At 42.8% G+C, this 15654-nt stretch overlaps 1 protein-coding gene across 1 annotated transcript; it reads left to right on the top strand.

The window, feature by feature from the left end:
• The first annotated feature begins 113 nt into the window (after positions 1-113).
• Positions 114-15298, top strand: ABRAXAS2 (abraxas 2, BRISC complex subunit). Its single transcript, XM_041461405.1, has 9 exons — positions 114-231; positions 1395-1485; positions 4329-4365; positions 5991-6057; positions 6475-6665; positions 7301-7420; positions 8092-8176; positions 9730-9844; positions 13069-15298. Exons 1-9 carry the CDS (start codon positions 160-162, stop codon positions 13536-13538), a joined length of 1248 nt encoding a protein of 415 aa, XP_041317339.1. The 5' UTR covers positions 114-159; the 3' UTR covers positions 13539-15298.
• Positions 15299-15654: the final 356 nt, after the last annotated feature.

Here is a 15654-nt window from a genome sequence, read left to right as displayed (position 1 = left end):
CTCAATGGTCCAACTGCTCCCACAGTTTCCCACCCTTCCCATGCGGGTACCTCACTGCCCCCCCCGGGACTACACTCCCCATGACACCCCGCGGCGCCGCCGGAAGCGGGCGTGCGTCCGGCGCGCGTGCGCCGTGGCGGCGGCGGCGGTGTGTCCGTCATGGCGGCGTCCATCTCCGGCTACACCTTCAGCTCCGTGTGCTACTGCAGCGCCAACAGCAGCGCCGACCACGTACGTGCCCCCCGCCGCCGCCCCGGGCCCGCGGGGCTCCCTCACGCTGCACCCCGGCCGGCGGCTGCGCTGCGGAGCTTCCAGGCCGCGCCGCCGCCGGTGGGGCCCGGCCGCTGGTCACGGCGGGCGGGGGCGGCCCCAGACGGACACAGCGGGGCGGGATGTGCGGCGTCCGGGCGGGATGTGGGGTGTGCGGGCGGCTCTCCGCGGGATATGGGGTGTCCGGCATGTGGGGTGCCCCGGATGCTCCGCGGGGTACCGGGGATATGGGCTGCTGGTTTGCTCCTTCCCGGGTAGGCTGTGGGGTGCCCGGGGGTGCTTCTCCCGCAGTGTGGGGACCCCAGGATGCTGCTCCCGAGATGTGGGGTGTCTGGGTGGGGTCCGCGGGATGCTGTTCCCGGGATGTGGGGAACCAGGGGTGCTCTCTGTGGGGTGTCCGGGCTGTTCCCGGGATGTGGGGTGCCCGGGGTGCTCCCCGCGGGGTGGGGCTCCCGCAGGACGCGGGTTGTGGGAGGAAAACGCTCCTGTAGAAGCTCCATGAGCGGTTTTCCAGCAGCTGCGACCCGCCACGGGCGCAGTGCAGAGCCGGGGTGTTCCCGAATCGCTGGGTTTTGTTGGCACCTTTTTAGCCTGAGCTTGCTCTTTTCCTCTGCGCCTTGTGCCAAAACCTCCTGATTCCAGCTCAATCTCCTTCTTCATTTTGGGTAGGGATGGAGAATAAATTAATGTACCTTAAAATTGCCTTACTTTTAAATTGCCCTCTGGGTTTTGCAATCCCGGCGTTGTCAGGGTCCAGCCCAGTCTCCACACTAAAATTTGTGTAAGTCCCTGCAGGTTTGAACTCCTCTTCCCTTGGCTTTGCTGGAGCTTTTCCCCCTTGTATCTGGGGCTGAGCCCTCCCTTTTGTGATGTGTTTGCCTTGTGTGGGTCGTGTGTAGAATGTTCCTTCTGGACAGCCCATCCCTGTAGTGTTGTAAAAGGATGCTGGCAAAGCAGAAAACCAGCTTTGGTAAAACCTCAGAGCAGTTTCTACCCGCTGCAGCTCAGATGTGTCTTTCAAACTTCACCTTTGTTTCAGTTTGAAGCTAAGAAAGTTACAGTAAATGACTGCATATGGTCGATTTTTTCCCCGTATTTTTAATCTTTTTGTTTTAAAATTGCAGGAAGGATTTCTGCTGGGAGAGGTGAGACAAGAAGAGACTTTCAGCATTAGTGATTCACAGATCAGCAACACTGAATTTCTGCAAGTGATAGGTAAGTGATGTAACTTTGAGTTGTTCTGAAACAGGCCCTGCTCAGGTTTCGTGTTTTCAGGAGGTTTCATTAAGAATTGTTTCTGGTGTGAGACAATCACAGGGCGTGTCAGACTTTCAGGATCACGTTTGCCTCAGTGTCTGTGTGTTTGTGGTTGAGATGTGAGGAAAGGAAACAAATCTTTGCAAGTTACAGGGGTTTCATGCACCTCCTTTTATGGAGGGAAGATTATTGAATATATTTGTCTGCATTCCACGATGGAAAAATTACTGTGGGGAATTGATACAGTTGCCTAAATACAACATGTGCTCCAAATAAAATTAATTCATAGTTTGATGTAGTGGTACTGAAAGAGGCAGATTTTCAGTAGCAGGTGTGGATGGATGGCTGGGAGTTGGTGACATCATGAACTGTCACAGCAGGACTGGACAAGGAATATTTGTCAGACAATTTGTTGATAAGCACAAGTTCTGTGCAGCTGATGTGTTGTGAAAACTGAGCAAAGATCAAAGATCTTGTTGTTAGGTGTTGGTTGAAGGAGATTTTTTAGACATGAGTGAGAAGCTGCTGTATGTTTGGTTTATAGAAAATAGGAAAGCCCTGAAAGAAACTGCCTTTTTGTTTCTGGATATATAACTAGCTGTTAAAATAGATTTAAACCTCCTTAAATACCTCTGTGACTGTGATCCCAGATAACAAAGCAGGGTGTGCATCAAGCTCAGTGGAAGCACAAACAGCTCTGGACTGGCTCAGATGTTACTCTGGCACAAACAGTGATCTGTGAACATGTGCACTGGTACCATGTTACATCCCAAGACATTTCCCACCTTGCAGTGGTGATGGTTCTGTGCTCTGGGCTCCAGAAGGTTCAGTATTTCCTGTCCTGGTTATTCCCTAGAGAACAGGGGTGGTAAATTGACTGGGAAGTGTCAGAGCTCAGTTACAGAAGATCAAGGCATAGCATTTGTTGTGTTTGCATATAATCACTGTCAGAGTGTTGCTGGTGGCTCTGTGTTCAGACAGAACTGGCAGAGCCAGTCATTTTTAGGTTTTTGGATTAGACCTTGCTCTTCAGTGGTCACTGATCTTGGTTGTTGTTGGCAGTGATGTCACCACCTGCAGCCTTGGCCTGGTTTCCTAAACCAAGTGTTTGTGGTGGTAAAAATTGCTCCCTTTTTAAATCACCCCTTTGTCACATTACTGGTTACAGTGACTTTGTGAGAATGGAAATCACCCACTCCTGAAGACCTGCTGGATATTTTTGTATTTGCCATTTTTACTTCAATATTTATTCATCAAAATTAACTCTTGGACTGCCAGTTCAGCTCATGAGATTGGCATTTTTGTGGCACTGTTGTCACAGATGACTTTTCACTTTATTTTGTGTCTCCTTAGTGTGTGTACATAGTGTGTACATAGATACACACATATATATATAAATAAGTCAGTGTAAGCCTTAAATTTGAAATGTTGGCTCCTTCATGGGGTCTGAGCAGGAGGCTTCTTGTTACTGTTTCTCAAAACACAAAGACTGTGTAGCAACATCACCACCCAAGAACCAAGGATGTTGTTGCAGTCAATGGATTTGCTGGAAGGAATTGGTCTAAGCTGGAGTAATTGTACTTACAGGCTTTGTTAGCAGATTGTTTCCACAGATGCCTGCATGATGGTGTGAAAGTATTAGAGTTGATACAATTTTCTCTCAAGTAAAGGAGTCAGTAACTCTAACAGCAGCACCCTGAGGAGTTGTTGCCAGTGAGAATGTGCAGTTTGTCAGGCAGTGTGCCTGCAATGGATGCTCAGGGCTTTGTTTTGATAGACACCAACTGTGCTGAGATGTGGATGGTGCTGGCTGCTGTTCCTGGGAGCTGGGATCCATCCTGGTGCCTCTGCTGGGATGGCAGCCCCGAGCAGCGGGTGCTGAATCACTGCAGGGAGGCAGAGCTGGGCAAGCTCCTGCTGAACTCCAGAGGGGCTCTGCTGCTGCAGCTGGAAATATTTGTGCTGTGTGGTCACAGAATCCCAGGGGGGTTTGGGTTGGGAGGGATCTTCAACCCCATCTTGTTCCACCTCCTGCCATGGGCAGGGACACCTTCCACTAGACCAGGTTGCTCCAAGCTCCTAAAAAATAAGTCATGCTTGGTGTTGGAAAGGCAATGTAAGATTGGATTTTTACTCTTTTCTCACTCTCCTCTGAGATTGCTGGCATGTTGATTAAATAAAAATCTTAGCATTTATCACAACCTTTTCAATGAAAAAACACTGCCCTGACTTTTTAATATTTCATATAACAATTATAAAATGCAGCTAAATGATTTGAAATTGCTTTTAACCCCTTTTCTCATTAGAGATTCTGTTTGCCTTGCCTCTTTAAACACTATAATGTGTAATATTTCAGTGATTCTCTTCCCCATCCCTTTTTTATTCCTTGCTGCTGTAAGAAACAATGTATATGGATGCAAATAAGCTGTTGTGGAAAGGTATAGAAAAAAGAAAACAGAAATCAGAAATGCCTTTGTGAGGAGTTTGTAACTATCAAATAGTATCAAAAGTGTGTATTTGAGGCTCAGATAAATGTCTGTGCATCTGAGCAAGTGTATGCCGTGCTTATTGAAATATTTTCCTATGCAAAAGGTCAAATTCTGAAGTGAAGGCAGTTTTCTGTGCATGGTGCTGTGTCATCAAGTGTTGAGACAGTAAGGGCAGTGTGTGGTGTGACACAAATGTTTCTTGCTCAGTAGCTCTGATATGGAAAGTTCATGCAAGATATGCCAGTGTTATTTCTCTTTGCCTGGAGCAGTTGGACATATGTCACTTTTTTCTTTGTTTGTTTGTTGTTGCAGAAATCCATAACCATGAGCCTTGTTCAAAACTCTTTAGGTAAGCTTCTTTTGTTGTTTTGCTGTGGTGGCTGCAGAATATAAAAATGGGGAGGTCCCTGCAACATATTAGCATTTCAAATGTCCCTAGCAGTGCTTGCTCATCTGATGGTTTTACAGAAACACACGGAAGTGGCACCAACCATGACAATCAAAGCAGGAGTTCACAGCTGTAGTGTAGCTTGGAAGGGGTTTATTTCTCTATCTCTTTGGATTTCTGTGTAGCTGCTGGAGGTAGGGCAGCACTCAGGTCAGCTCATATCGCTCTGATGATGAGGATGAATGTCAAAATCAATTTAAATTGTTGTAGTCTTGGGCTGGCTCTGCCTGGGCCTGGTGGGTCACAGCTTCCCCTGTGTGCCCTTACCCTGGCAACCTGCTGGGTTAACAAGTTGGTTTGTGCCTAGTGGTGCCAACCTGCACAAATTAATAATTATTGTAACATTTCCAGCTTTCTAGTTATTTTTGCCTTCTGATCCTCTGAACTCCATAATTTAAATTAAATATGGGGCTGATATATTCTATTTAACAGCTTCCATCTATTTGCATGTAGATTTTCTCTATAGTCTTCACTTGTTACACAGTGATGGCTTCTAAAACACTGTCTAGAATTCCTTTTGAGAAGGAATTCCCAATTAATCTCCTCTCATCTTGAGCGATTTCTAGCCAATTAAGAAGACACAGTAGCTTAGACATCATGATTGACATTGGTTGCATTAAAGAGAGAAGCTGCAGTCAGTCACTTGCTGGCTGGTAATTACAGAGAGGGTACTCTTAACCCAGTGATTTAAATGCTGCAGACTCCACACATGGAGATAAAGCACAGACAGAGAAAGAGTTGGATATCCACCAGGATTATAAATAAATACTGCAAATATGAATTGAAAAAAATGTGCATATATAACATAGTGTCTCAAATTTGTCATTAGTTGTAGCCTGAGTTTTCCCAACAGCTTACACCTTGAAGTAAATGGTATTTTCATCCTTATTACCAGCCAAGCACTGAGCTCAGGACTTGGTGGTTTTTTACCCCACCCCCCAAAAGTTGAAGTCACACACCCCTAAACCAGAGCATTTTGCTGCACAGCTTTAGGTGTTAATGTCAGACCAAGGAGGAATCTGTTTTCCAATTTTTTCCTTTTATCATGCACTCCAATCTACCTGAATACCTAAACCTGTCTGCATAGGTAGATTCATAAATTCCTAAATCTGTCATGTCCACAAAATAACATGTCAGGGTTTGGGTTCAGCTGTGGAAGGAGAACCATTTGGAAAGACCATGATGCTTTGAATTATTGCTGACTCTTTTGGCTTCAAGGATCCAGCCATGTGAGTGCAATGGCAGCACTGGAGCTCAAGAAATTGATTTGGAATTGCATTTAAAATGGCCCTGGTTTCATTTCTTCTGGGCTGCTAGGCTTCTGATTATCAAAGCAGGGTTTTACAGAATGCTGGTCAAAATAAAATTGCACAGTGCATTTCTGTGGTAAAAGGAAGGCTCTGGAAGTTGCTTTCTTTTGTCTAGAATGCCATCTACTTGTAGAACACTCAAAGTATAAATTATTTACTTTATGTATAATATGTGTGTATAAACTGTGTACTTACCTTTCTGTCTTTTTGTTCAAGCTTTTATGACTATGCAGGCAAAGTTAATGAGGAGAGTTTGGACAGGATTCTCAAAGACAGAAGAAAAGTAAGTTTTCTATCTTTTCCTCATCTTATAGGCATTAGAAAGAGTGGGTTTGGAAAACAAATGGAAAAAAAAAAAAGGTAGTTAACTAGAATAAATCCTTTCCTTCACAAATCTGATGGTTTGTTTTGATCCAGGGCTTATCCTGTACAGAAGTTGTTGGATTTGTGGTGCTTAGATTAAACTGGGAGCAATGTCTAATTTCCCTGAAGGAATGCAAAGGATTTAAGTGTAGGTCTCCAAAAGTGTAGGGCTCTATTGACCATCTCAATCTCAAATCTTGAGGAATTCAGTTTGTTTCGTTGTCCTAAAGCTCGTGGGTGATGCTGATACCACGATATCAGCCCCTTTATCCTCAGAAGGTAAATCTGTGTCTCTCAGGTAACACTGTGGGTTTTTCCTGATGTACTTTGATTACAGAACGTTATTGGATGGTACAGATTCAGGAGAAACACTCAGCAGCAGATGTCATACAGAGAGCACATCATTCATAAACAGCTGACACACATCCTTGGAGTGCCTGACCTCGTCTTCCTTCTCTTCAGCTTCATTTCCACTGCAAATAACTCAACACATGCTTTAGAATATGTGCTTTTTAGACCAAACAGAAGGTAAGCAAACTCTGCCAATGAACCAGTCCTGAGACTGTTTTGCTTTTTACTGCTATTCTTTTAAAATATATAGGAATTTGTACAATTGCACTTAAAGAAAGCTTTGTGTTTGTCCAATGATATCTTGGGGTGCTTATTAATGATGACAGGTTTGGTTTTATTTTGGGTGTTTTGGGTTTGGTTGTTTTGTTTTGTTTTTGTGGGGTTTTTTGATTTGTTTTGGTTTTTTTTTTTTCTTTTTTAGGTTGTTTTTTTGTGCAAATAATTTATAAATTAATATTAGAGTAAACAAAAATTCTTTTCGATCTCTTAAGTCATCAGACCAAAAAAAATCTATTTTAAGAGACATCAGATGTCACTACCATGTTTCTTCTAGTGGATCAGAATATACCTCTGATAGTTAGCACATTATAAACGTTCTTGGAGGTGTAGAGGTAGCTCTGTATCAAGGGGTTTTCATCCTGCATTTATTTTGAACACAACTTGTAATATTCAGCTACTTTTATAACAAACCTAATGCAGAAGCTTTTAAGTTTGATGAGTTCTGATCATCAGAGGGATGGGGATAGTATCAAGGCTTTTGTAAAGAATCTTTTTAAAATTAATTAAAAAATCTTTCTGTACTTTCTCTGCAGGTATAATCAAAGGGTGTCACTTACTATTCCTAATCTAGGCAACACTAGTCAACAGGAATACAAAGCTTCTTCAGTGCCAAATACTTCTCAGAATTATGCCAAAGTTATTAAGGAACACGGGTAAGGACTTTTCCTTTTTAAATGAAGTAGTCATCAAGCTCTGCTCTTTGTATCTCACAGAGAATACCACAAATGTACATGCTGAGCAGCAAAAAAACAGTTCTGGAGGAGAGTGGTCAGTTCCCAGTGGGCTTTTTTCCTGGTCAGAATTGGATCTTTTAGAATAACCAAGGGAACTCAGTGAACTTCTCAGAAAAGCAGAGTTGGTGTGGCCAGTCCATGCTGGGACCCTTCTGGCTGGAAACTTCTAACTTTATTTCCACCCACCTCCCCAAGGAATTCTGTGTGCACTTGAACTCTGCCTCAGAAGCATTGAATTCTTGATGTTTTTCTTAAGTATTTTCAATTAAATGCCATAAATTCAAAGTAGCTTTTCTGGCTGTTAACAATGAAATTATACAAGCTTCAAGATTCTGGCACAAGTTTAATCTCATTCAAATGAGACTTTATTGTTCCAGAAGGAGTTTTGGTATTGAATATGCTGCTGTCCAGATTTTTGTTTATGACAGTATGGTACATTTTTAGCAATATACTGTTGCTAAAATAGCGTATTTAGCAATAAGATGCATTTTTAAAATACAGTGATAGACTGCTTAACAGGAATTCAAAGACAGCATGAGCTAGAAACCTGCATTGTCTTTTGTCACTAGTGATTTCTGCTTTCTTTTTAGTACTGATTTTTTTGACAAAGATGGAGTGATGAAGGACATCAGGGCTATCTATCAGGTTTATAATGCACTTCAGGAAAAAGTACAGGTAACATCCTTTACTCTTTATTGGTCTGTATGTATGTGGCATCTTTTATTCATCCTTTGGTTAAAGCAGGAGTGGAGGAGATGGAGATTTTTAGAGCTCATAAGTAATTATCATGAACTGTAGGAAAATAAGACTGACTTCAGAATTAAACGTTTCAGTTTCTATTTAATGTGAGCATTTGCAGTGGCTTCTATGAAAGTGGTTGGTACAAACAGCACCAATTTTTTCTCTTTTGCAAGTAAAGGATTTAATACTTAGTGATTTATGGGAGGTGTTAGTCATTTTTAAGGGTTTGCAGTGAAGAGAAGCCCTGCTGAAGGCTGTAGGGATTTGCAGAGGTTTAAAAATGACTCCTGGCTCTGGGTATGGAGCATGAGCAGAGCACCATCTGTTAGTTAAAACTTGTGAACATTTTGTGTGGAGCATGAGTGAATCCTGCTCCAAATGTGCCAAAGCATCTGAAAATGCCTGGAGTGTCAGCTCTGCTCATTGTGAGCTTGTCAGTTCACAGCTTGTCCTGTGTGAAGAGCAGTGGAGCTGTGCTGCCCGGGGAGCTCACACAGCTGCTAATTGTGCTGGAGTCACAGCTTGTTCCCAGGCTTTCCCTGTGCTTCTGCCCTGGGGGGATTCGTGTCTCTGCTCCAGCTCAGCTCTGCTGGTTGGCTCCTGAGCAGGGAACAAGGAACAATCCCTCCAACCATCCCCTGCACCTGCCTGCACAGGGGGAGCTGCTCTTTCTCACTGGGAAGTTGCACCTTCCAACCTCCTTTGGAAGGCAGACACTTCCAGGCAGCTTCAGGGAATAGGAAGGTTTCTCTTCAGAGCTGTATCCATTAGCTAATGGCATTGTTCTGTGATGCTGTTCTTGCCAGGAGCACGGCTGTCCTCTGTGCTCCTGCTGTTGTTTCAATTGCTGTCTGGAAAAATGGAACTGGGTTTCTTTAGCCTGGAGAAAAGGAGGCTGAGGGGAGACATTGTTGCTCTCTTCTCCCAAGTAACAAGCGACAGGAGGAGGGGAAACCACCTCGAGTTGCACCAGGGGAGGTTTAGGATGGAAATTAGGAGAATTTTTTTTTCCCTGAGAGGGCTGTCAGGCATTGGAACAGGCTGTTCAGGACAGTGGTGGAATCACCATCCCTGGAAGTGGTCATGGCCAATAATATTTAATTCCACAGAACCACAGAATGCTTTGGGTGGGAAGGAACCTTAAAGCTCATCTCATTCCTCCCCTGCCATGCAGGGACACCTTCCACTGTCCCAGGCTGCTCCAAGCCTCATCCATCCTGAGCACTTCCAGGGATGTTGGACATCAACCAACTTTGGATCTTACTGCAAATCTCCTGTCATGATGCATTATTTGGAAATGCTTTTCCTATAATGCAGCAACAGCCAGTAAAGAAAACATGAGGTTGAGTATTTCTGCTGCAGTTAAATCCTGCTTTTAGTTTTGTGCTTTAATGGCTTCTTGTCTGGTAGTAGCTTTATTAATGTTGTCCTGAAACTATTTCCTACTTTTTTGCCCAACCTAAGCATATCTTACATTTTTCTCCTAGGCAGTATGTATAGATGTAGAAAAAAGTGAACGTGTTGTTGAATCTTTTCAAGCTGATGTAAACAAGTTAAAAAGGCAAATCACACAAAAGAAGAATGAAAAAGAACAAGAAATAAGTAAGTCGCCTTTTATTTACCTTTTTTTTTTTTTTCAGAAGCAGATGCTGTGAGGAGAAATACTTTGTGGAATTAAAATAATTTTTGTATTGCTGATAACTCTTGGGAAAAAGCATCCCGCTAGGAAGGGCAAGATGATGGGTTTGTGCTGAACGACACCTGAGCTGTGAAAGTGTGTGCTGAAGGTATTTCTGCTGGAATCATCCAGTGTTAGCAAGCTTAAAATACAGGAGAGACAACACTGTAAAGAAAGAATGAGCAAGTCAGTTCTGGAAGTAACACAGGAAAAGATCAGCTGTAGGAAAAGAAAAGTGGGGGAAAAAAGCTAAATACTGAAGAGATTATTTTTGAAGTAATGTGCTGTGCTCACAGGCCAGGAGCTATCCATGGTTTTACAAAATTTTTATTCCCACTCCCATTTGCTGACTTAGTGGTAAAGATGTTTAGCACTGAAATAATATCACTTCTCAGTGTTGAAGTAAATCTTTGTAGGTGTTGTTCATTTTATTTTGCTGCTCCATAATTTCCTGAGTCAGTGAGACTTGCTGTGTGAGCACATTTGGCTGATTGCCACACTGTCCCTCCTTCCTAAAAACTGAGTGTGGCCTCAGGAGACTTTGGTTAGCAGTAGATAAGTTTTGTGAAGCACGTGGCTCCTTCTAAAGAGGCATTGCTGATCTAACTGAATTTGGGAGTGCAAGGGAAGACTGAAGGTGGAGAGTAGGGGCAGAGAACAGGCAAATGGGAAGTAAGATAAAAACCTAAAAGCAAATTACACATTTCAGCAAACACTGCCTCTTTTTACTCATGTTTAAATGATAAGCAAATAATGAAATTTTGTCATTTTAGCTACAAGGTGTTTTTTATTATTTCTGTATCCTGTTACCCAAATCAGTGCATGGCAAAAAGGTGGTTTAGGTGGGTGAACACCCAAATTCTGTAATGGACCTGCTGCTGTGACTGGTATTTTAATTTTCTCCAGACAGCAAGGTACTGTTACCACATGAGCATTTTAGTCAGCACAAGTTCTTCTTTGAACCTCAAAGATAAGGTAACAGAGCCAAGATTAGCCCAGGACCATGTGAAAGGTGGAAGTAAATGAGTCACTGCTGTTTCCTGCTTGGCTGTAGATGAAGTAGGCAGGGAACTGCTACTATGGGGAAGCAGAGGTGGATATTTAGTGTGGCTGGAGCTGATCCCAGCACAGATGGGAAAAGCTGGGGGAGGAGGAGGAAGAGCAGTCAGTGCTCAGCTCTGGGTACTACCAGGGAGATGCAAATGCTGGACTGAGAATTCATGCCAGAGCAGAGAATCATGTGAGAGGGCTGAAACAAGAAAACATGCAGCTTGGAGCTCTGCAGTATTTTTAGATGTGAGTAGTTAATTACTGAATCTGGCCTTCTGTTCCCTCACTTGCTCAATGCTGGGAGAATTTCCTTGGTTTTAGTGAGGAAAAGGGAGAGTTTGATTCCAGTTCCTGTGGGAGTGTTGTGTGAGAGCTTGCTGTTCCTACAAACCTTGGGTTAACAGGTTATGACTTCAACACTCCATTATAAAAGGCAGTTGAGACTTTAGCTGCCAGGTCACTGAAATACTTCTGTACATGTAGCAGGATGTTCCAGGCTTTGCTGAGTGCTGTGCACTTCCCAGATGCCAGGAAATCTCCCACTGCAGTTCTGTTGTGCCCAGAAATGGAGTGCTGTTCTGTAGCCACTTGAGGGAATGTGCTCTTTTTATTCCCAAGAGGCATCTCAGTGACTTGGTTAAAGGAACTCTCACCCTCCATGTGGGGTTTCTCCAGTAAATGGAGCTGATCCCACTGTGTCCCTCACCTTACACATTCCAGTGTCAGTTCTGGCAGCTTTGTTGGTTAATAACCCCTTAGTCAAAAACTTCAGTCTCTCCCAGTGCTTAACAAAACTTCCTGCCAGGAAGGCCTTTCTTGTGTCTAGTGTGCAATACTCAAACTTACCTTTCTGCAGCAGCCTCTTAGGCACATTTAAGAATAAAATGCTTTCTTCAGTCTTGCCAGTTACTAATCCCAGTTATTCCAGCCTTTCCTCTTAGGTCATGATTATTAGATCTCTGACGAGTCCTTGTGTTTTGTAGCATTCCTCCAGTTTTCCCTATTTTTCAGACTGTGGTGTTCATAGTTACATATATTTTGGTTGTAGTGTTAATAGCTACAGTGAAATGATACATACCTGTATCTCCACAGCTGAGCATACCTCATGCATATTGATTTATAGTTTACATAAATCCAGTTTCTTTTCTGCAGAAGGATGCAAGTATTCCTCATTGTGCAGCTTTTGCAGTTCATTATTCCTGTGCACGTCTTCCTCAATTTATTTTCCAAATCAGCTCATTTAAGATGACTTTCACATTCTTGTTCTGATACCCTGCTACACTCCCAGCTATAATTCCATCATTTAGATTTTTAATGTGAGTGAAGTTATTAAAATAATAATTTGAGGGAAGAAGACATGGTGATTTCTTTGCAGGTGTTATGACATTGTCCCCTAGCACAAGGGGCATTGAAAAGAAAGTACAAAGTGATATTTTGAAGATACAATATCAAATATCAATTATGGATGAAAACTGAATTGAGTTTTACTGAATAAGACACAGACAGAGAGGAACAGGCAGGTTGAGCCCTAACACAGGTGCTTTTTGATGTGAAAAGGAGCTGAAAAGTACAGAGAAAATATGAGATGGAAACAGCAACAGGTTGTGGAAACATCCTGTAGCTGTTTTTTTTGGGAGCTTAAACTGGAGGAAATGATCTGTACAGGATGACTGTGCACATGAAAGTGTAGCATGTTTGCACTTGGATAGTTTATTTACTTTCTGACTCATTTTGGGTTTGAAATGGGATCACTGGGATAACTGAGCTGTGCTGATCCCGGTGAGGGTCAGGCTGCACTGCTAAATTTAGGGGAGTTTGTCGCGCTCAAAGAGTAGGGTGCAGTTAAGCAAGATTTGATGTGACAGTCAGGGGTAGTGTATTGATGACTCTCTAAGCCTAAAATCAGAGGTATGAAAGATGAGTAGGGCAGACTGAGAGGACAGGATCCAGTGCTGGAGTTGGAAAGCAGTGCCAGGGATGAGCATTTGATAACAAACAGAAGGAATGAAGAGAGAGGGCAGGCAAGGTGGTCACAGCCTAGGTATGTGGAGCACGTTGCCAAGAAAGCATTAAGTACCCCCTGTTCTTTGCTTTGTAGGAATGCAGCAGGCAATTTTAAGCAGGCAAATGCCAACAGATAACGTGGAACCCATGTTTGTTCCCCGAATGTCCTACACTGGGTTTGCTGTGGAAGGCTGCACACTTGAGGATTCCGACGTCTCCGATCCTCCCCCGCCGTACTCGGATTTCAACACAAGCACTCAAGACAGTTCTGGCAGCCCCGGGCTCCTGGAGAGCAGCAGCATCTTCATGCCTCGGCCTCAGGCAGTCGGTTCTTCCAGTTATGTTTCCACAACTGCAGGATTGAAATATTCTGGCAATGGAGCATCCATGCCATCTTCCCAAAGAGCGCTGGCTGACAATGTGGACGAATCAGAAGACAGTGATTATGAGAATTTGCTCGAACCCACAGAGTCCTCTGACAGTGAATACTCACAGACAAGGGAGTCACGACCTTCAGCACACCCCGATGGTGATTCCAGGAACACTCAAACTTCTCAGATTTGATAGGGGGGAAAACAGGAAAAATCCACATGACACTGTTTTTTCATAATTGTTACCGAGAGATTTTGGGGATTTAACCCAGAGGAAATGAACTACACAGGATTACTGTGCACACGAAATGTAGAAGACTTGCACTAGATGGTTTATTCACCTTGTGATACATTTTGCAAGTTTTATAATGGAATCATTAGGATAATCAAGTTGTACTAATACGGATGAGGTTCATGGATGTACTGGTAAATTTAGGCAAAATGAAATTTATAGAGATCTTGTAGCTTTTGTTGCCATATTTTCTTTAAGACAATAAATTGGGATGTAGTAACTAAGCACAGTTAGTCTACAGATAATGTTCTCAAATCAAAACTTACCTCTTGCACTATCATGCCTTGAATTTTAATTTTTGAAAGGGAATAATAAATATATCAGCCGCCTTCCGAATAGCTTTCTATGGTAAGCCAAATTGGCCTTTGCAAGCAAAGAAATTTTGATAATTCTGAGAAGCCTGATTGGAAAAGATGTGGTCAACCTCCTTCTGTGGGCATGCCCTCGTCAGAGGAGGGGTTTGGTTCGACCTTTGTTACAAACAGAATGTGTCTCACTTCAACTGATGGTTGCCTTTTTTTCTGTAAAGGATGTTGGGGGGGTGGGATGCCTGGTAAATCATCCAGATGAATGTCATAAATAGAATTATTCTGGTTTCGCTGGGTTTACAATGACTTTATGCCACACTAGCCTCATTTATTGTCTCATGTGTTCTTTTAGCATAAATATGAAGTGCACATACAGCAGTCAATGACCGACAGAAGTAGTAAATTCCATCATGATTGGACTTTGGAGTCTGCAAATTGCAAACATCAGAGACTGCTACTTGCATTTTATTTGCATCTGAGTATGGGATTTATGCTTCTAGATGAGTTATTTTATGTGATAAATAGGGGATAGGGTAGGAGAAGATTGCTTGGAGAGTCCCCTGGGTTTATTACCTCTTTTCCTCTGGGTGAAACATGTAAATGATTATTTTAATTTGAATTACAGCTCTTGTCAGAAAACTGCCGTTTGGGATAAATGAAGTGTGGTATATTTAGAGAATTTCATGTTTGGATGCACTTACTTTTATTTAAATACTGCTTGTATGCTAACGTTGCCCAAAATATGTGAAATTGTGCCACTAAGAAGTTTGTATTATTGGACTTTATCCCTGATGTGTAAATGAGAAAATACACCTTTTAAGATGAGGTTATCTGCAGCATTTATCACTTTCAGGTATCAATAGTTCTTCGGTTTATACCCAGAACAGCAAAGCAGTTGCTGAAAAATTTTAAATATCTCAAATTTACCCACTGAAATTTTAGTCTTCTGGATCATATCCATAGGCAAAAGTCTGTTCATTACCCTCTCCTTACCTGTACTAAATTAAGCAAAATAATTTTGGGAAAAAAATGAGTTGTTAAATTTGCCACTCTTCTACCAAGTGGTTCCATCTTTAAACATCAAGTGCTCTGGTTTTAATTATTTGACATTGTTCTCATTAGCCTTAACTGGATGCATTTTTGTCTTGGAGCATTGCAATCCCTGGGACAGAGACCTTGCTGTGGAGTCCCCACCTGTGAGCACCTGTGGCTCAGGTGTGGCTGTGTCCATGCTGGAATCAGAACTGACAGGTTGGCAGCCACCCTCTTCATTTTTATTCTGCACAGAAACCTGCAAAATGTACATCTCTGAGAAAGCAGTTAAATGTGACAATAAAATCTTATTTAATCCTGCCATAGATTTTAATGCTTGTCAGGTGCCACGCTGGTGGAGGAGCTCACTGGGAAGCAGAAGTGCAGCTCAGAAGTGTTTTTGTTCAGGCTGGTCTGCCTGGGGGACTCAGGGGATGTGCCAGAGGGAGTATTCCATGCCTGACACATGTTTGTACAAGATCCTTGAATTCTGGGGTTATTTAACAAAAAATGTTACAAGTTCTGCTTGTGGGACAGGTGTGTCATTGTTGCCTGCAGCCACTACCTGCCTGCAGGTATTTTCATTCACCATAACTGCTGACTCAAAAGGACAAAGGGTGTGGCTTTTTTTTTTTTGTTTTTAATGTAGGTAATGTTCTGGTAAAACTACACCTGCT

The sequence above is a fragment of the Pyrgilauda ruficollis genome, unplaced genomic scaffold, assembly GCF_017590135.1.
Source record: "Pyrgilauda ruficollis isolate IOZ18807 unplaced genomic scaffold, ASM1759013v1 scaffold15, whole genome shotgun sequence".
NCBI lineage: Eukaryota > Metazoa > Chordata > Aves > Passeriformes > Passeridae > Pyrgilauda > Pyrgilauda ruficollis.
Note: the sequence above shows the minus strand (reverse complement) of the source record. Positions and strands in the feature narration are given on the sequence as shown.

What these genes read in the sequence shown, in the direction of transcription:
- ABRAXAS2 (XM_041461405.1), top strand. Translation starts at nt 160, where the DNA reads ATGGCGGCGTCCATCTCCGGCTACACCTTCAGCTCCGTGTGCTACTGC. An exon ending in TGAATTTCTGCAAGTGATAG is followed by an intron (nt 1,486 to 4,328) that starts GTAAGTGATGTA and finishes TTGTTGTTGCAG; the next exon opens with AAATCCATAACCATGAGCCT. An exon ending in CACTTCAGGAAAAAGTACAG is followed by an intron (nt 8,177 to 9,729) that starts GTAACATCCTTT and finishes TTTTTCTCCTAG; the next exon opens with GCAGTATGTATAGATGTAGA.